The following is a 21,897-nucleotide window of genomic DNA, read 5'->3' on the forward strand; positions in this document are numbered from 1 at the left end:
GTCACAGGTACCGGATCATGCTCTTGGCTGTATCCAAGAAGGTTCGCATCAAGCCTTCCTCGGTGGCAAGATTTATGTAGGTTTTGACGTTGCAGAGGTCCCGTCCATCAAACAGAACGTCATTGATTTGCACATCGATGAGCCGTAGACATCTTTGGTGAAATGCATCCTTGACATCACTGACCTTCCAATCTCCTATAAACTTTCTGATACAGAGGATTCATACGGCTACCTTCGCCCAAGTCTGCAACATTTTCCAGCGATAACATATCTTCTGCCTTCGGTCGGTGTAGCTAAATCACACATTACCTACCTGATGTTAATGGCAAGCTGTCTATCGCGAGACGTGGCCTTGTTCGTAGCCAACATTGAGTTGTTTGACAGTTGTCGGTCAGTGGCTGCACTAGCTGCGTACCGGTATGGACCAAAATCCAGCAGATTCAGCAAGGCGCCATAAGTTTTCTTTCGACATTTTCGTTGTTGATAATGATAGCTGTTACCACAGACACTCGTGTCTGTGTCCTAAGTGCAATCGAAGTGCAATTATCAGAAGGTACTAAAGTGCATCCGTGGGAGGTCATCACTGCCTGTCAACAGAGAGTCATTTTTTGAATGTTTTCCAATTTGGACATGATTGCGTTAAACTTCAAACGCGATGGCTTCGTCTTTCGGCTGTAATCAGTGGAGTGGTCGTTAGAATGATAGATGGCGCGTGGCCGGTAATGGAAATTGCTTTTAATTAACTAATCTGGCACGAGCCGTGAGAAGTGATTACTGTAATCAATGTTTATGGGTGTCATTTTTAACAATTGGAGCTACGTGAGCATAATTTATGTGGTAATCTAAATGCAAGGTCTGTTTTATAATAAGGACTCCTACAACCGTTCAGTTGAACTTCCATCAGCTGTAATCCCCCGTGCACTTTAACCAAGCTAGCATGAAATCCATATTCAATTACGATGCTTTAATCGAAATGATTCAATCCCGATCCTGAGTCCGCCATGGCTTCCCCTCTGTCTGACCGCGACCCTCTAGAAGCCCAAACAGCTGCCCTCTCGGAAGCTGACCCGGGACGAACCACCACATTTTTATCGTGTCCTCCGTATGACAAGTTGACAGCATCGCACATTGTCCTGTAATTAATCCGACCGCAGAAACATGCATGAATAAAAGTTTTATCAACCCTGGCGTTCTTCCCCTGCCCTCACCCACCGATGGATTGCTTTTATAAGTTCAGCTGGATGCAGTCTATTTAATTAAAAACTATATCACGATGACACTGAAGCAGCGGTGGTTTTTTGGACTGGGTAACCAGCAGCCAGCTGATCATCATCGCCCCGTGGTTGTCGTCGTCGTAGTGTTGCAGATGGTGCATATTGCGGTTCGTATATTGGTATGTCTTCTGATGATATGATTTATCTCATCATGATTAATTGATCCAGGAGAAATCTCAGAAATGTTTCCAGGTGGATCCTAATTCCTTCTGGAACCTCTCAGAGATTCCTCCTGGATTTTCCCATACATTCTTCCTGGAATCTCCCATTAATTCCACCTGTGATCTCTCCAAAGATTCCTTCTGAAATCTCTCCAGAGAATCTCCCTAAAATCTCTCCAGGAGGAATCCTGGAATCTCTCTGGAGATTCTTCCTGGAATCTTTCCGGAGATTCCTCCTGGAATCTCTCCGGAGATTTCTCCTGGAATCTTTCCGGAGATTCCTCCTGGAATATCTCCGGAGATTCCTCCTGGAATATCTCCGGAGATTCCTCCTGGAATCACTCCGGAGATTCCTCCTGGAATCTCTCCGGAGATTCCTTCTGGAATCTTTCCGGAGATTCCTCCTGGAATCTCTCCGCAGATTCCTCCTGGAATCTCTCCGGAGATTCCTTCTGGAATCTTTCCGGAGATTCCTCCTGGAATCTCTCCGGAGATTCCTCCTGGAATCTCTCCGGAGATTCGTCCTGGAATCTCTCCGGAGACTCCTCCTGGAATTTCTCCGAAGATTCCTCCTGGAATCTCTCCGGAGATTCCTCCTGGAATCTTTCCGAAGACTCCTCCTGAAATCTCTCCGAAGATTCCTTCTGGAATCTTTCCGGAGATTCCTCCTGGAATCTTTCCGGAGATTCCTCCTGGAGCTTCTTTCAGGAATCTGTCCAGAGAATCCTCCTGGAGCTTCTTTCAGGAATCTGTCCAGAGATTCCTCTTAGAATCTGTCCAGAGATTCCTCTTGAAATCTGTCCAGAGATTGCTCCAGCAATCTTCCAGAGCTGTTTTCTCACGCTTTCGTGATTATTCCATTTGAATGAGCAATGTCTTAACAATCATTCGTTCAAAGAAGATTAAGAAGTAATTTGCTACTCTTGAGCAAAGTAAGTAATTCTACCCGTAAATAAATGCATTTAACGAATTTCCTCCCCCACGGCCCGAACTCCACTCCTCACCAAACGGTTGCATCATCTTTTCCCTCTTTTCCCAACCGCCTCGCATTCCAAATCGGAAAGCTTTCCCATGGCGTGAAAATTTATTTTCCCTCCTCCGTGGCGAAATTGACAACAAGTACCTACTGTCATCACCACTGGGCTCCGAAGGCAGCCCAGCCAGCACCAGTCCCATAGTACCAACACGCCGAACGCGCTCCAATGTAATCCTCGTTAAATCCGATGAGATTATAAAATGAAATTTTATGCAAATGGCACTGGGTGGTCCTCCCTGTGACGACGGCGATGATTCCCTTCTTAGAACAGGGAAAAAACTGCTGCTGCTGCTGCTGCTACTGCCTGCCTGCCGTTGTTGTTGGAGAACGAACAACGGACAACAAGGTGTCTCATTTTGGGACCGAACCAGCACCAATGCAGTTTGCCACCTTTTCCATTCTTTCATTCGATTCCTCTGAGGGAGAGGGCAGGGTTCCGAAACTCAATTTCAGCAAAGAACGCCCGTTTTACTTGATGCTGGTTTTACCTTTTGCATAGAAAAGAAAGTGGTTTCACTTTAAACTTTTGAAGAACAATTGTATAGTAATGTTTAAAGACGAAACGTCACAGAAGGCAAAAAGTCTGGATTTCTGTGATCAAAAAATTAAAAGTGCAATTTAACCTTTTTACAAACGTCGATGTTTGATGGATCTCTGAGCTTTTGTCATGAACGTGTTTCTTTTAGTACAGAGGAAAGAAATATCTTGCACAATGACTGAATTAAAAAAAGAACAAATTAGAACGAGCTCACCACTTTATAGGTGAATTCATCGCCCAACCGTCCTGAGAATTCAGCAGGACCTGTGGCAAACGAAATGCAATTAGGTGCGCTGTTTATGAGGGAAACCTAACCGTAGTGTAGACAGCGTGATAGCTTGTTTGTCCGACCGACGAACGTACTTATAGCACATCAGAAGACTAACTTCATAAAGTGTGATTACACACATTTTCTATTTCATTTGTATAAATGAACGGATCAGAATATACTCGGTAAGTAGGCCTTGACCAGGTTAAACGGTTTTTTTTTTGCGCTTGTCAATTTTTTCTCTGTTTTCAGAAACAAATTTTTCCGAGGCTTTCGATTTGGCGGATTTTGGTGGACGATTGGATTCAGTACTGGTTTCGTTTGGCGGACGTTACATTGTTGGATTTCAGTTGTGGATTTTACGTTACTTTGGTTGATTTTTGCGGCTGAACTTCTCGACTCCTCCAATCAAAAAATACGAAACTTTGTGGATTCGCGTGGTGGATTTCTTTTGTGGTTCGAATCATTTCAAGAGTTGCAGTTTCGTTGACGTTTGCAGTTTTCGTTCTAAGGATTCAAGTTTGTGATTTTTGTTCGTCGTTCTTCCTGAAATTTTGTTCGTTTGGATTGAAGCTAAGTATTATTTATTTCATTTATTTCTTTTTCTGTTGTCCGTTCCTTCAATAATTTGAAATAATATCCATTGTAAGACTTTGACAATGGACACTGATGAGGGCGAGGGGGGATCGAAAGAGGATGTTCATTGTGTTGATACCTCTTCATTGACCAAACCATTTCGTGTCAAAATTTACCCATCCAGTTTTACTGGTCCTTTTGTGGTTTATTTTCGTAAAAAAGAAAAACCCGTTAATGTTTGCCTAATTTCCTCAGAAGTTTATAAAAGGTACAAAACTGTGAAGGAAATTAAGAAAATTTCGATTGACAAATTGCGTGTTGTTTTTGGTTCTCGTGAAGAAGCTAATGCTCTTCTGGAATCCAAATTGTTTTTTAATTCCTATCGTGTGTACGCTCCTTCTGAGTCATGCGAAATTAATGGAATTATCTATGATGAATTTTTGGATTGTAATGATATCATAAATCATGGTTCTGGGCTTTTCAAGAACAAATCCATTTCTCCTGTTAAGGTGTTGGATTGTGTTCGTTTATCGAAATTATTTTTTGATGGAAATAGTTCCAAATATGTTCATTCTGATTGTTTGAAAATAACATTTTCTGGTTCTGTACTACCAGATTATGTGATGATCGATCAAGTAATTTTTAGCGTGAGACTTTATTACCCGAAGCTCATGCATTGTGATCGATGTCTTCTTTTTGGGCACACTTCTAGTTTTTGCTCAAATAAACAAAAATGTTCGAATTGTGGGGGGTTGCATTCGACATCCGATTGTGTTAAAAAATCGGATAATTGCATTTATTGTAAACAAAAACACAATTCTTTGAAGGAATGTGTTGTTTTCATTGAAAATCAATCGAAATTTAACCAAAAAATTAGGAACAAAAATCACGTTTCCTATGCTGAAATTACAAAATCAAATAATGATATTTCTTCTCCCAATCCATTTGAAATATTACCAGATGATGAGGGTGTTGGGGCATTTGATAATTCAAACAAATTTGTTTACAAGCCTCCTAGCAAAAGGAAAAGATCTTATGATAAATTTTCCAATAATACCAATATTTTTTCTGAACCTCTTCCATCTACTTCTTTTGATAAAAATTTTCCTCCTCTAAGTACCTCTGCAGCTCCTAAAAATATTCCTGGCTTCAATAAAATAGAGTCTGAAAAAACTAAGACTAATAATGCACAAAATACAAGTAATACATCTGATGAAAGCTCTAGTAATTCTATTTTAAGAATTTTAGAAGAAATAGTTGATTTTTTGGGTTTGAGTGATTTTTGGAAAAAAGTCATTAAATTTGTTTTACCATTTTTGACTTCCCTTTTGGAAAAATTGAATACTTTTGGACCCCTTATTTCTTCTTTGTTTTCGTGCTAATGGCTCTGCAAAATAATGATTTGTGTCATATTTTACAATGGAATTGCCGTAGTGTTATTCCAAAAACAGACAGGCTAAAAGCTTTGTTAAGCAATTTCAATATTAATATATTTTGTTTAAATGAAACATGGTTAGGGACTTCTAAATTTTTTCGTATTCCAAATTATAATATGATTCGTAAAGATAGGGAATTATCATTTGGTGGGGTTTTGATTGGAATTCGCAATAATATAGAATTTAAATATTTAGATTTATCATTGCAGGCTCAATCTCAAATTGAATTTATTGCTGTTTCAATTAAAAAAGTAAAATGTGCTTTTTCTATTATTTGTTTTTATATTCCTCCAAATGCTAGTTTTTCCTTGGACGAAATTAAAAATGTAGTGCAGCAGGTTCCTTCTCCATTTTATATATTAGGCGATTTCAATGCCCACAATTTTGCATGGGGTAGTGACAAAATTGATGGTAGAGGTTCATTAATTATGGATTTAATTGATGAAATGAACTTGAATATTCTAAATGATGGTTCTTTTACTAGGGTTGCTGTGCCTCCCAATAATCATTCATGTATTGATTTATCTCTTTGCTCGAATAGTTTGGCATTGCAATCATCTTGGTCTACTATCAATGATCCAAATGGTAGTGATCATTTGCCAATTTTGATTGGTATGCATATTCCCGTTCGCAGTGGTTTAATTGGTGAGTCTTGTGCTTATGATTTGTGCAAAAATGTTAACTGGACACAGTTTTCTGACTATATTTCTATTTCATTGATAAATAGTGATGAGTCAACTTCACCTATTGATAATTATAATAATTTTTCGAAATTATTATTAGATAGTTTACGTAAATCCCAAACTAAAAAGTTAGGTTCAAGTACTACTAAAAAGATTCGCCCTTCTTTTTGGTGGGATAGTGAGTGTTCCAATGCATTGAGAAATAAATCTGATGCATTTAAAAATTTTCGTAGATTGGGCTCCAGAGATAATTATCTATTGTATCGCAAAGCCGAAGCTCAGTTTACCAGACTCACTAAATTCAAAAAGAGAAATTATTGGAAAAATTTTGTAGAAAATTTGGATAGAGAAACATCATTGTCCACTTTGTGGTCAGTGGCACGAAATTTAAGAAATTATGACTCAAATGTTCCTACCGTTTTAGAATATTCAGAAGAATGGATTGATAAATTTGCTTCGAAAATATGTCCTGATTTTGTTGCCCCTTTCATAAATTATAAAAGAAAAACTTTAAATTATTATCCTGAGCTTTGCGATCCATTCTCTTTAGCTGAGTTAAATCTGGCTTTAACTTTAACAAAAAATACAGCTCCTGGTATTGATAACATTAAATTTATTGTTTTAAACAAATTACCCGATGAAGGAAAACTTCATTTACTTTCAATATACAACACTTTCTTGTCTCTAAATAACATTCCTTCTGAATGGCGTTCCATTAAAGTAATAAGTATTCTTAAACCTGGTAAAGATCCTTCATTAGCTGATAGCAGAAGACCTATTAGTTTGCTATCATGTTTACGTAAACTTATGGAGCGAATGATTTTAAATCGCCTTGAATTTTGGGCTGAAGGAAATAGCATTTTTTCTACTTCTCAATTTGGATTTAGAAGAGGTCGTGGAACCCGTGACTGTGTTTCACTTTTAGCTTCTCAAGTTCAACTTGCATTTAATAAGAAGCAAGACGTAGTATCTACTTTTCTTGATGTCTCTGGAGCTTATGATTCTGTGCTTATTGATTTGTTGTTCAGGAAAATGAACAATTTGAAAATTCCAAATATCATTGCAAATTTTATATATAATTTATTTTCATTCAAAATAATGCATTTTTATCACAATGGTTCTTCAAAAACAATTAGGTATAGTTATTTTGGTCTTCCACAGGGTTCATGCTTGAGCCCTTTTTTGTACAATTTATTTACTAGTGACATCGAATCCATTATTCCCAATGGATGTTATTTACTTCAATTTGCAGATGATAATGTTCTCTCTGTTTGTGGAAAAAACAGAGATGTTCTTGAACATTTTATGCAATGTGCCTTGGATAATTTGGATATGTGGGCACATGAAAATGGATTTTCATTTTCAGTTCATAAAACAAAATTCATTATATTTTCGAGAAAGCATTCTCCCATAAATATTAATTTATATCTCAATGGTATTGAAATAGAACAAATTTGTGAATATAAATATCTTGGCATTTGGTTTGATTCTAAATTAAATTGGAACACTCATATTATATACATTCAGAAAGTTTGTTCAAGAAGAATTAATTTTCTTCGCACTATTACGGGTACTTGGTGGGGTGCAAATCCTTCTGATTTGATTACACTTTATAAAACCACTATTCGTTCAGTAATGGAATATGGTTGTTTTACTTTTGGTAGTGCTGTGAAAACTTATTTTACCAAACTTGAAAAAATACAATTCCGTTGTTTAAGGATTTGTTTAAAATTAATGAATTCCACTCATACTCAATCCATAGAAGTACTTGCTGGTATTATTCCACTTAAAATTCGTTTTCAGGAGTTAAATTGTAAATTTTTGATTAACTGTTTCGCAAATAATCATCAAATCATAAGCACGTTAGAGTCGTTGTACCAAATAAATCCTACGAATAGAATATTGAATCCTTTTATTCATTGTTTGAATCAAAATATTTTACCTGTGCATTCCAATGATTTCTATGTTCACAAATTAATGATTCATACATATGAACCATTGATTGACTTGTCCTTATATCATGAATTGCAACAAATACCAAAACTTCAACATTCACAATTTGCAAATTTACTATTTAAACGAAAATTTGATGGAATTAATCCTACGCAGTTTTATTTCACAGATGGATCTTTGATTGATGGTATGGCAGGTTTTGGAGTATATAACTTATTTTCAGCTCATTTTCATAAATTGAAATCTCCATGTTCTATATTTATAGCTGAACTGATTGCTTTGTATTTTACATGTAACTTAATCAAAGATTGCCCTCCAAACTTTTATGTGATATGCTCTGATAGTTTCAGTTGTCTGAGTGCTCTGAATACTCTTAAATTTAATTTTAAATCACATCATATCATGTTGATGTTAAAAAAAATATTATTTGATTTGCATGCTGAAGGATTTGTTGTGAAATTTGTTTGGGTTCCTGCTCATTGTAATATTTATGGCAATGAACAGGCAGATTTACTTGCTAAATTTGGGGTTACTCGTGGTAAAACCTATAATCGTGATATATTTCCTTCTGAATATTATCCTAATCTGAAAAGTCATTCTCTAGGTACATGGCAATCTAATTGGAATTCTAGTGATAAAGGACGATGGTGTCATTCAATATGCCCCAAAGTCAATAATTTTCCTTGGTTTAGAAATTTATCTGGGAGTAGAAATTTCATTTGTACTTTTTCAAGATTGATGTCCAATCATTATATTTGTAATAGTCATTTGTATCGCATTAACATACAAGATTCTAATTTATGTGAATGTGGTGTTGCTTATGAAGACATTGATCACATAATATTGAATTGTTCTCGATTTATCGCTCCAAGGATAACATTATTTGATAGCATAATTGCATTAGGTCTTCCAATTCCAATATCTATTCGGGATATTTTGGGCTTAAAATATGAACCTATATTAAAGCATTTATTCAAATTTTTAAATGAGATCGCCTATTTTGTTTGATACTGTTCGGTTTCCTTTTGGTATTTTTATTTTCAGCCTTGACCCGAAATTTGATGTCCCCCTGACCCCACCTACCTTCTGGATTTCTGGAGAAGATTGACGATTCGCGATTTGGGTTGCTTCCCTTTTTCAAGACTACGGCTCTGCTATGGTTCACTTCCGTGTGAGCCTTTATTTTTAAGTGATCATTATAATGTTTTGAAAAGATGAAGAGGTTTTGTGCCTTTTTGAGAAAGATTTCGTTTTTGGAATTTTGAAATCACTCAAAGGGGTTTTTCCCTCTTTCAAAATTTAAAGTTAAAATAAATAATAATAATAATAATAATAATAATAATCAGAAGATTTTAAATTTAAAAAAAAAAAAAAAAAAAAAAAGAACGGATCAGAAAAGTCAGCTGCTGTAATAGTAGTTTACGCAACAAGGTGCAGAATTACGATTTTCACAGCACGAGTCGTACATTTATCCAACGAGTCTTGCCGAGTTGGATAATTACGACGAGTGCTGTAAAAATCGAGTTCTGCACCGAGTTGCGTACAACGTTTTTTGCAAGTTCATAAATTACCGCTTGAGGATAGTTTTTAACAAAACTTTTGCATAAAACTGCAAACTGATGATCATAGTTATGTTTAAGAAAATGTGATCATAGCAGGTTAAACTGTGCAGTTGTCACAATTTTTCAAAACTGAGTCCAGAAAGCATCAAGAAGTTGATCAAAACTGAAAACAGTGCTGTAATGGTTCATTACGCAACGCAAATCAGCACTGTTAGTTTGGTGTGGGAAAGTAGGCCTTTTCCTGTCAGATATGCGTGAGGTAAAACAGCCTATTACGATGAGAAATTGCAAAAAGTGACTTTTTTCAACTTGTACGACTTTTTTAACCCTCTAAGCAGAATACTATTTTGCTCAGACTTTTCTTCAGTTGATAGCCAACAAATTATTTGCTAGTTTTGTAGGACTTCAGTTACACTGATTTACACAAGTAGAATTTCCATTTCTGTATAATTCTTTCCAGTAAATTCTTTTTAGATACCTCATTGCCAAATGGATTTAAATGTTTTTATAGTAGTTGGGGGCTACTGTGAAGGAGAATTAATAAAAAAAAAATAAAAGGGAAAGGACGCACCCCCAGAATATCCTGGATGCCTCTGAAACCCCCTAAAGCACATTTAAATGCCTTAAAGCTCCTCTTAAATCTGACTAAAATTCTCGAAAACTTCCCACAAAAAAAATTTGAGACAAATTAATGAAAAAAAAAAAATCATTGGTTCTGGTGGGATTTGAAACAACGACTTCGTGTCCAAACCTGCGCTGCTGTAACTCTTATTTGACAAGTGTGTTACTTGCGTTCCCATTCTAAACTATTCTAAAGATATTCTAATTATTGCTGCCCTAACCAACTATCAACTATTGTTTTTCATCGTTAATTGCACTTCCAATAACTCGGATTTTTTTTCTATTATTCAACCTTTCTAGCAAACATATATGGGGATTTTTTTATTATCGTATCAATTGATACGAAGGTCCTCAGAATTTAATGATTTTTTTTCACAGGTGAATTGAAAAAAAATCAAGGTCGCCTAATTTTCCGGAAAACTTCCAAAGACACCACCTACTTTGAAAAATCATAACTCAAGAACGAAGCATCGTAGACATATTTTTTTGTGAAATCATAAGAAAATTTCCTCAGAAATAAAAAAAAAATAAAAAACGAAATTCTTTTTCCACAAAATTTTTCACAGTGCAGGAAAATTGTTTGAAAAAGTCGGAAAAACTATTAAGGAAGCCCGAAAAAAAAATCAAAAAAAGTTTTTTTGGGAGGAAATTACATAAGCTGTATTCTGTGAAATTTTCAAGATGTGGTTTTTCACCGTTCCTGAAATTTGACCAATTTTGTAGAAATTGTCCAGATTTGATATATGAGCCGTTTTTTTTTTAATCATAACTTAAGAAAGAAGCTCGTAGGCACAATATTTTATGTGAAATCGTAAGCAAGTTTTCTCAGCAATACAAAAAAAAAAATACAAAATTAAAATTGTTTTACACAAATTTTTTTTTCCTTTTTTTTTTCCTGAGTAATGATCAATTTTGTGGAAATTGTCCAGATGTTGGTTGATTTTTGAACGTCTGGATTATTTAATCCATTTAAACTTGTAATATGGCTGATACAAATTTCAGTTTGACGTTTTGTCTCCCTCCGCTGAAAATAAAATTCGGCTTCTCATTATAACCCCTTCGACCAGCCAAATAATGGTGGGACAGAAAGTGAAATGAATATTTGTAACGGCCTTATTTGTTTACATCAAGAATTTATCTGGAAATTTCACCAGAATTTTTTTTTCTTTGAATGGTCTGATCTGTTTTTTTTTTTAATTTTCTCTAACAAGTTTTATGGAATTGAAGATTCATCTCTCAAATTCTAGCAAAATGTCCAAGGAAAATTTTCACAAAAAAACACACTAGGAAACTCTTACGAGTTTTCTTGCGGTTTTTGAAGGGTTTACTCCTAGTACATGTATCAACATTTTACCAACAATGTATTGATAATTCACCATAATTTTCTAAAAAAAAATCTAATAGTTCTTCTAGGAATTTATCCCGGAATTACACAAGATATTTTCAGATTTCCAGATATTCCTCCGTAAATTTGTACTAGAATTCCTGAAAATGCTGCATTTGTAAGCTGCAGAAAATTCCATAGAAAATTCTGCAGGAATACATCTAGATATTTTCCTACAATATTCTGTTCCTGGAATAATAAAAATCATACTAACTTTTCAGAAACGGTTTGATTAACTTCTCAAGCTATTTCTTCACACAAATTTATGTTTGCAATGTTTCACATCCATATAATTGGATGTGACGGCTAGAAACTTGTTGGAAAAGGGATATGGCTGACTCAGTCTTTAAATAAAGAAAATTGTCATCATTTTTGTATTTTTTTTTTTCAATTTTGCATTGGTAACGTCTATTTAACACTTATACACCCGATTATTTATTCTAAAATTTCAGCAGTATTTTTATTTGATTTCTTCCAGAAATAAAAAAAACTTAAATATTTCATTATTTTCATTTAAATATCCCACATTACGCCTGGAACTTTGACAGGAAATGTTTAAGGAATGCTTTCGCTTTTTCAGGCCAAGGAATTGTTTGAAGAAATTGTAAAAGAATTCTTGCAGGATTTGTGAAGTATTCTCCAATAAAACTAGGAATTCCACAAAAAATCGCCCTGAACTTTTCAAAAAAAAAAATAAATAAATAAATACTTATTTCGGAATTCAACCAAGAAAAATAATTATGTGACTTGATTTTTTTTAAATTTATTTCTCAAGTATGTTTTTCTGGAATTCTTGTAGCAATTTCCTTTGGAGATGCCCTTAGCACATCTGCAGCAATTTGTCAATAAATAATCTAAGAAGTTCCTACAGAAAGAAGCTAACCAAGTAATTTCACAAGGTGAAAATTCGGCAAAGATTGTAAGGTACACCGGGGCAAGTTGAAACGGGTGGGTCAAGATGAAACGCGAAGTTTTGAAATAGATTTCAATACAATTTGGATTTTTTTTCTTTCGCCAAAAGATTGTTTGAATCAAAAACTATATGTTATGGCATACAAGCCGTTCCCCATCATTCGATAACATCATGTTAACCCGGTGTTTCATCTTGCCCCACCCGTTTCAACTTGCCCCGGTGTATCTTAGCCAGAAACATATCAAAACATTTCTTCAGGATTTCCCTTATAATGTTCACAGGAAATAACTCCTGAAAATCCTCCTGAAATTTTTATTGTACTTTCTCAACCTTTTTCTCCTTGCATCCTGGACGTCATTCTTTTAGGATTTCTCCCAAACAATTCTTCTGAAATCCCCCAAGGCATTTCTCAAAAATTCAAACAGAAATGTTATAAGGAATTTATCCAGTAATGTCATTAGAACTTCCGTCTGTATTTTCACAGAAATTCTCGAGTAATTCCCGAAGATTTTTTGCCAATCCTGCAGGACATTTATCTGTAAACTTCCTCAGGCTATTCCCATGGAATTTAACCAAGAACTCTTCTAAAAATTCCCTAGGAAATCTCCAGAAATGGTTTTTCTGATGTTTCTATATTTTTTCAGGAATTCTCCCAGGTTCTGCAAGAAATTCCTTTGGGTATTTCGCTTGGATTTCCTCCGGAAATAACACCAAGAATTTTCCCAGTATTTCTCCTGAAACTTCAATTGGAAGGCTCCAGAAGTTCTCCTAGGAATTCTTCAAGGAGCTCTTTGACCAACGCCTGTAAGACTTGCTGTTTTTCTATACAAATTTAAGTTTATCTTACTTAACATTTATTTTGCTAAAGTTTTTTTTTTCTTTAGTTCCGCTGGACAACAAAACATACTGGACGAAAAGTCTGTGATAATTTAATCCCTGAGGAAGGTCCCAAATGTGACCGAGACGTTGTACAAGATTATATGGCAGTATTAGAATTTGGTCAAGATCGAAAAGGCCATTTTCTAGTTGCATTCTATCACAGTCGAAACCTAAAATATGATTAATCTGGGCTACGTGAAATTCTAAAAATTTATACCGATACTCATGAAACATAAAAAAACAAAATGATGAATGATGTTGAGAAATTTAATAAAAGTTCCCGGACCCAAATTATAACAGAATTCCCAAAATTTGTACAATAGCTTTTGGAAATTTCGGAGACGTTTTTGGAGAAGTCTGCCTAAAATTTCCAAAGAAAAAAATATAGAGATTAATCAAAATTTACCACTGAAATTTCTCTAGCAATGTACATTTCCTGGTTTCTTCCAGTTTTCACTTAAACTGCACGTGCACACTTAGATAAAACTATGGTTTCACTTTCGAACACGGCTACGGTGCAAACGCGACGGACTTACTTTTAATTACGGTGCGATGGCCATCCTGGTATTCACCAAGTGGGTCGCATTGGAGTCTTCAACGTAGTGGTCGATAGCCAAGATTGGATAACATCCAATTGGGTCGAGCTAAATCAAAAGAATCCTTTATTGTCTGAAAGTTCTAGGGTTTTTATACCCTGTCAAATACAATACATTGCATGTGTCTGAAAGAGTGGTATAGATATGTAAAGAAGACGACTGGAGTGACAAATAGCCAAAATTGCCTATCCTTGCATTATCGATTCTTTTGGGTTATTTGTTTCAAGTGCCTATGGCTTTGTAATTTGAATCCTCCGCGCTGCGGGCTATCGGCCCTCGCGCCACACAAGTAGAGGTGGAGAGAGAGTCGATAGAACGGTGCGCCTTGGTGGCTAATGACTTCCAGATGTGTTGTTTACGATTGCATAACTATGCGCTTTTGCGTCCGGTCGTTGCTTTGTTATTGGTGAGTAAATTTTATTACAGTTTGACTTTGCATGTATGACAATTGTGTATTAGTGTATGCTACATACATCCTGGAATTTCGATAGGTAATTTCGGCGTGAATTTGTCAAAGCTTTAAAAAAATCTCCAGAAACTTCCTAACGAATTTCACCGGCAATTCATGAAGGAATTTCAACGAATTATTCCAGGAATTTCCGTAGATTCGCCCAAGAAAGCTCTCCTGCAGAGGTTTTCCTATATTTTTCCCATAAATTTTCACAACAGTTGTCCCTGTCATTACCGCAGATACATATGTACCCCGGAGTACCTCCAGGACTTCCTCTAAACAATTCTCACGGTAGAGCTAACTGTAAAAAAAATCAGCAGGAATTCCCAAGAAGAAGGCACAATAAATGTGTCCGAAACGTCGGATGAAAACATAAGAATCCGTTTTTGTTCTAGTTTCGAGAAAAGACAGTTTTTGAACTGATTCTTTAAACGTGAAATTTGCATTGAAGTCTAAAGAAAACGATGATCAATGCAGAATTCTACGAATCTTGCACAGCAAGTCTGGGAATGGGCCAATGGAATTTTAAGAAAACATTTAAAGCTAAGTTTTACCAATGCTGAACACATTTTATCGTGGAAAATAAATCCTAAGAATTGCAGACAAAAAGCAGCTTTATTTATTGTAAGTAGGGCAATTAGCTTTAATTTGTACAAAGGAGGTAGCCTATTTAATTTTAAAAAACAAATACGCGAAATGCGTTGAAATCACCGAAGAGCGTTCAAACAACATTTTGGAAAATTTTGTAACTTTTGTTTGTAAGATACAAGCTGGTTGTAAAAGAGTAACAACAACAATAGCAAAATAGTAAAAAAATATCAAAATATGATAGCAATTGTACATGTAAAAGAACGTCGAAGATGTATGTAACTATACTTTATTTTATGCAATAAAAAAAAAAAAAAATCTTAAAGTGTGATTTGAAAAATGTAATGTGCAATTTGGCCGAAGCTAATAATATGTTTCTCGTACGAAGCCTATCATCGGTTCAATATTAATTCGACCAAATGTCCTGTTGGTCTGTTGCTCTGTCAACCTGGAAATGGCCATTCGTTTATGTTGACCAGCGTTTCTCAAACCATGCATCATAAACAAAGCTTACGTTGGCTCCCTAACACTTAGATTCTCGTCCTTCAACATTCGGCCAATATTTGTATAGTTTTTTTATTTCCTTCTTTTAAATTCATTTTCGGTAATTTACAAAGAATTTCCTGCCGCATTTTTTTTTTCAATTCTCAAATTCCAAGATATCCTTTTTTCTTCATTAAGGTGTTTGAATATGACTTCCAAGAAAGTTTACAAAATTTCCATTGGAAATTGCTTTAAAAGTATTTAAAATTCTCAAAAAATTGGTACTTAATTCGTTCGCATTCTAAAATTTATCAGTAAACAGTGGTACTTATAAAAGAAATAAATGGAGATTACTTTTATAAGTAATAATGCAACGATCATTATAAAAATTTCACTTAGACCCCACCTTACTAGTTCCTAGTCGTTCAAAACCAGGATGTTAGGCAAGAAGATTGTCGTTGTGATTGTATTGCTCAATTATGGCCCTTTGTTAATTTCACCTTCTATTCCATTTCTCTCATCGCACTCTTGCGATTATCTACCGTTTCTTTCATTACTTTCGTTAGTCCCTCCTTCTTTGAGTTGTTTTAACAATACCGAGAAAAGCCAATAAAAATAAATTATCATACTACTTAGTAAAGCGAAACTAAATCAATTTCCTCATTTTATGGTTATATTTTTTAATAATTGAGAAATACTTTAAAATCGATTTCCGTACACATTTAAAGGAAGAATTAGTTTTTATCCTGGTAGAAAATCTTTTAATTTTTTCACAAACATTATTTTCGATTTTTTTATATGCTTTCTGTAAAAAAATCCACCAGGAAAAAAAGTAGGAGATACCTTGATCCTTCCACTATACGTGTACCGAAACTTATTTTGAAAATTTTGCTCCGTTATTTAACAAAAGATAAAAAATTTAAAATCGGAAAATTTATCCAGTTAAGGTAAAAACGGTGTATTGCAAACTTTTAAAGAAATTCAAACAAAATGTCTCCTGACAAGAATTTTAATACTTAAGTGGGAATAAATTCCAGCTATTATCAATGAACCTGATGAAACATTTATTGATTTATTTTTTAAACTATTTTTTTTTAAATAAGGAAACCCATAGATACACTTTTCAGTGAATAACAATTGATTAAAAACATAATGAAGATTTGTTTTAAACTCGGCAAAAGCTCCAAGAAGGAACCATCCTGGATTATATAGAATATGATGCTAAGAAGGGCTTGTATTGAATATGTGAAAAAATTACAAGAGCTATGCATTTACGGGTTTATGAACATATATTTTAGAAAAAAAAATTAAATCGAAACAGGATGCTTCTCCTTTGTGATTTATTTTATGAAATAACTGAGCAATATTTTTAAAGTGGTTTTCATACACATTCAGAAAAATTATCATGGTATCTTCAGATTTTTTCCTATTTGAAAATATTTATCAGATTCTCAAAAAACATTTTTTTCAATTTTGATTTTTTGTTGTAAAACGATTGTAAATTATAAGATACCTTGATTCTTCCTCTACGTATGGAAATCGATTTTGAAAATTTGATCTGTTATTTAAAGGGTTACATACCTTGCTGGGATAAAAAAAATCGAACATTTTTTATCAACTTATCATTTATTTATGAAAAGTAAACCGTTGATCAAAAAAAAAAACGTTTTTTTTAAATTATCGAACCGTCATAACTTTTCAGCCAATTGTCAAATTTTCATTTTTTTTACGAATGAAAAGATTACTAGTTCTAGAATAAAAAAAATATATCCCACAACAATAAAAGTAAACTTTAATATGCAAAACCGTTCAAAATGTTGTTTTTTAATGATTTTCACAATGTTGGACCACAACGACTATACCTTTTATATTTTCAACGAAATTTTAACTATTTTTACATAACATATCAAATAATAAGATATGTTCTTCAAGTCGTTTTTTAGCTGCATTTTTTTTTTTTTAAATTTCAAGTATTGTGTTCATACATGTATGGAAACTCCATCACTTTGAAAATGCCGTTTATTTCATTTATTTATTTTTGTTTATACATATACAGCCATGGGCTACTGGGTGAATATCAATCAGTAAAAAATTACCACGAATTCGCCTTCTGTGGAGTAATAACCCTCCAAGATTTGCTTCAGGCATTCTTTCAGAAGCTCCTTCTGAATTCCTCCATAAATTCCTTCTGATTTTTCTACGAACATTCTTCTTAGATTCCTCCTAGACTGCTTTTTAAGATTCATTTTTTGAAATTCCTCCAGGAATGCCTTCTTCCTAAGATTTCTCCGTAGGTTCTTTCGTGGGACCCCCAGGAGTTTCTTCTGGTGTTCCTCCAGGAATTAAACCTGGGAATCCACAAGAAGTTATTTCTTGGATTCGCCAAGAAGTTCCTTAGGGTTTCTTTTTTAAGAATTCCTCCAGCAGTGCCTTCTGGTAATGCTTCAAGAGTTTCTTCTGTTATTTTTGAAGGAGCTCTTTCTGAGATTCCTCAAGGAGTTTCTTAGAATCTGTCTTTGATTCCTCCAGAAGCTCCTTCGAGGATTCTCTTAGGAGTTCCATTACGACTACCTCCTGAAGTTCCTTCTGGTATTGCTCCAAATTTTTCGAAGATTGACTAGTAGTTGTTTCTGGAATTTATCTAAGCGTTCTTTCAAAGATTCATCCTTCTGAGAATTTCGATCGTGACGGTTCGAAAGCTAAAAAAAAATAAGGAATGTCGTTTTTTTTGTACCACCCTATTTTCAAACTGGCCACCCTAATAGCATAACAAAAAATTACGTGTCTAATTATTTTCGGTAACGATCATATCTAAAAATTTTGAAACTATGAAAAAAAATGCAAAAAAATCTTGTTTGGTTTTTCTGATCTCAACTCGTCATAAAAGCTGAAACTTACTCTTGAAGCGGTGATTTTATGTTCTCTGTAGATTTTTTAGATCTGTTCTGATAAAAAGTAATATTATTGAGCTTTATCAAAAGTTTCCGAAAATCAGAAAAATGTTCACGACAATAAAACTAAAAATAATCAACAGTCATATTGCCAGATTCTTAGACCGGAAAAACTGTGTCGTGTGACCAGGATAAAGTTTGAGAATCGCTGACGTCATCCAGCCCTTATTTCTTTCCTAGACTTTCGCTCATGTAAAATTTTTAAAAATTGTAAAAGCTTAGACTTTTGTTATAAATGTCTCCTACACGTCTATAAGTGTTTTTTGAACGATCAGACTCAATCCGACGTAATCTGTCAATTGAACTTGACAGGTTAGCCTAGGCTAACTAACATTGTCGATTGTTATCAGTTTGAAATGCGTCCATGCATTCAGTTCCGTACTCAATTATACGAGTTCAATTTGCGATAATCAGCTGTCTGCTCAGTTGCTCTAGCAACCTAGTAATCTAGTTTCTAGCTGCTTATCGCAATCGATCGATTTAAACTGAACTGCAGTTCTTTCTCAACCGATCGAGTGAAATGAGCTTACTGCGCAGTTTATTGTAAGTTTTGTCTTTCCATTTAGCTGTTTTAGAATTTCATCAGAAATTCATCGATTTCAGGTCGCTTCTGGTGCTAACCCTCCGATACTCAACGGCCCAGAAAGTCTACGAATGTGAAAACTCTTCAAGTGATGTCTGCGTTCTGGTGGGCGTTGAGCACACCCCAAACGATGAGGAACCGATCATCCTACCGGAAGAACTTCAGTTTGTTGAGATGGTGAACGGAAACATTCCGAAAATCGATGAAGATTTTTACAACGAATTTGGTGAACCACCCACAAACTTCACGGTCACCAACTGTAACGTGGAGCAACTGTTCGTGAGTCCACAGTTCGTACACCTGAATGCCACCGGAAACAAACTGAAAACGGTGACGATCAACGGCAAAGTGTCCTACAATCGGTTGAAAATGCTGATCGTTTCGCGAAACCAACTTCGACGGCTACCAAACATCAAAGACCTGGCGCAGCTGGAACATCTGGACGTGTCCCGCAACATCATCGACTTCATCGATCTGAACGTCTTCCAGCGATTGACGAACCTCAAAGTGCTGAACTTGGAAGGTAACCGGATCAACTCGTTGGACGGCCCCTTCCGATTGGGGAAGCTTACCGAACTCCGTCTGAACAGCAACGAGTTGCAGGAGATCAGCTTCGACTCGTGGAACTTGTCCAATCTGGCTATTTTCGATCTGAGCTTGAACCTGCTGATGTACCTGAATGGGGATGATCTGCGGGAACCATTCCCGAGGTTGCGCTATTTGGGACTCCCGGGGAATCAGTGGAACTGTCGTGCCCTGCCGAAGCTGTTGGCGACCTTACAGGAGCGATCGGTTCGGTTTTTCGGAGATGTGACCCGATGTGGTAAGAATTGGACAACGGTACAGGGACTCTGCTGTCAGGATAGCTATGTTAACTGGGTGACGCTGCATTCGCAGTGGGAGATCCGAAAGCTGGAACGGAGGATACAGACATTGAACGATACGTTGCTGGCGGATTTGGCGAAGGTGAAGGACGAACAGGGGACGCAGATTGCGAAGCTGGAGCAGCAGATCGAGGAACAGGAGGGGTTGATGGTGAACATGAAGAGACATCTGATGTCGATGGAAGGGCTGATTGAGGATCTGATCGAAGAGTTGTATTTGAGAGAGGTGGAGAGTGTGAAATCGAGTAAGGATGAGGTTCAGAAGGATGCAGAGGAGAAAGCTCCGAAGACGAAGCTGGTTTATTAAGTAGTCTAAAATCTTTATCATTCTACGTTTAAGAGCTTTAAATTTGTAGTAATAAAGTTTGCTAGCATAACTTAAATTTGTCAGCAGTGAAAAACCGCGAAAAGAGCTACATTTGCACAGGTTCGCTGTAGTTTTCAGATTACCGGAAGGCAATCATGAAAAGAGACTTTTATTACAAAATCAAATATCCATTTCATAAGTTGTTCATGCAATCAACCATCGAAGAAAAGTCAACTCGCACTCTCGCATCAAACGAACAGTCAATAAACTCCTCCGTTAGACATTCAATCAGCCGGGAAAAAGTCATGTCCAACGTCCATAGCCGAAAAAAAAACTTGGACTTTCGGACGTCAATCCAAATGATGGCATTAGGTACGTGGCATATGTGTCTAGCAACTAGACGACTGACTAGAGAGCAGCAATGGGAAACTCGTTAGCAAACTTTCCGCCGGCCGGACGGTTGTTCAATGCGTCCAAGAGAGCCTTACTTACGACGAAAAGGGGGCAATCTAACTTTATTGGCTTTTCGTTTGAAGGCTTTCATTCGTTCGTTTGGCGGTGTGACATTCCGAACTGACGAAGCGTAAGTAGGGAGATGTTACCAATGTCAGAAGTTCGAACTTGTCTAACTGGAAACTGCCAAAAAAAATGACAACTGCAAACGAGAATCGAAATATGATCGAACGTGTCTTTTGGAAAGTTAGTTCAACGCTGACAATCCATTTTTTTCAGAAGCGTTGAAAGGATTAGAAAAAGTGTTTGAAATTATTTATTTTGCCAAATGTGTCATTCATTGCCAAACTATTTCCACAATTCTAAATCCGAAATTCCTAGGAATTCAAAACTGACAGAGTTCCCGTTTTGCCCAGTTCATTCCCTAGCTCTGCTCCACTTCACTCAATCACTGTCAAAACTGCAACCCTCGGGCGCATCAACAAAATCCTGTAACACATTTATTGCCAACAAACATAACCCTCAACGGCAGCAGTGGCAGCAGTAGCCAGCCAGTCAGCCAAAAGCGATTCAACTCCCATTTATATCCTCCGGACCACTACTGCTACTACTATACACTTCTGCCGGGATCCACACCGCCTAACAAACAGTATTACGGGCATTACCTACTTTACTTGCTGTGCTGTGCAGTGACGGACGAGCAATAATAAAATCATTAGAAACTTTGTCCATTCGTGTCACGTTCGTTCGTTCGTTGCCTTTCGGGCAACTGGCTTCCAGTACAGTAGGTACGGAGGGCCTAGTGGCCCCCCCTGAACTGGGGTGCACTTCTGCGGTATCATTGTGCAGCTAGGGTTGCCGTCCATTGTGTGTCGATGTCGAGGGATAACCATTGAAACCGGAGCAAAGACAAAACACTACTAAGAAGAAAAAATAAAAAAAAAATGGAAGGAAAGCTAAATACAGAAGCTGACTAAAAATGACAAAAATCAGACAGAAAACAAAAAATGGCAAAAATGACACAACATGACAGAAAGGGAGAACTACAGAAGATAGAAAGCGACAGAAGACGACATCAAGATAGCGCAAAACGATAATAAAAAATAAATAAGACAGTAGTGACAGAATATATCAGAAGACGATAGTAAACGTCACAAGGCAACAGAAGACTGAAGCACATGACAGAATATGACTCGAAAGGATAGAAAGCGAAAGAAGACAACAGAAAATGGTTGGAGAATGTAAAAGACCACAGTTTGCGAAAGGAGTCGTTAGAAAATGACAGAAAGTGACAGAATGCAACAGAAGAAGAAGAAG

At 36.0% G+C, this 21,897-nt stretch overlaps 2 protein-coding genes and 1 long non-coding RNA gene across 23 annotated transcripts in view; 2 read left to right on the forward strand and 1 right to left on the reverse strand.

The window, feature by feature from the left end:
* The window catches only part of LOC109405842 (low-density lipoprotein receptor), a 1,187,857-nt gene that overhangs the window by 799,594 nt on the left and 366,366 nt on the right, over positions 1-21,897 (forward strand). The gene's annotated exons all lie outside the window — the stretch shown is intronic.
* Positions 1-21,897, reverse strand: part of LOC134291301 (uncharacterized) — a 598,232-nt gene that overhangs the window by 412,928 nt on the left and 163,407 nt on the right. The gene's annotated exons all lie outside the window — the stretch shown is intronic.
* LOC109410482 (uncharacterized) lies at positions 11,016-20,203 on the forward strand. The gene is made up of 2 exons (XM_029869765.2): positions 11,016-18,896; positions 18,957-20,203. The coding sequence occupies exons 1-2, from the start codon at positions 18,874-18,876 to the stop codon at positions 20,125-20,127; spliced, it is 1,194 nt and encodes a 397-aa protein (XP_029725625.1). The 5' UTR covers positions 11,016-18,873; the 3' UTR covers positions 20,128-20,203.

The sequence above is a fragment of the Aedes albopictus genome, chromosome 3 (assembly GCF_035046485.1).
Source record: "Aedes albopictus strain Foshan chromosome 3, AalbF5, whole genome shotgun sequence".
Taxonomy (NCBI): Eukaryota; Metazoa; Arthropoda; class Insecta; order Diptera; family Culicidae; genus Aedes; species Aedes albopictus.

Bases quoted from the DNA above. Each gene is read 5' to 3' on its own strand.
- LOC109410482 (XM_029869765.2), top strand. From the start codon at position 18,874: ATGAGCTTACTGCGCAGTTTATT. The intron at 18,897-18,956 runs GTAAGTTTTGTC...CATCGATTTCAG, and splicing joins AGCTTACTGCGCAGTTTATT to GTCGCTTCTGGTGCTAACCC.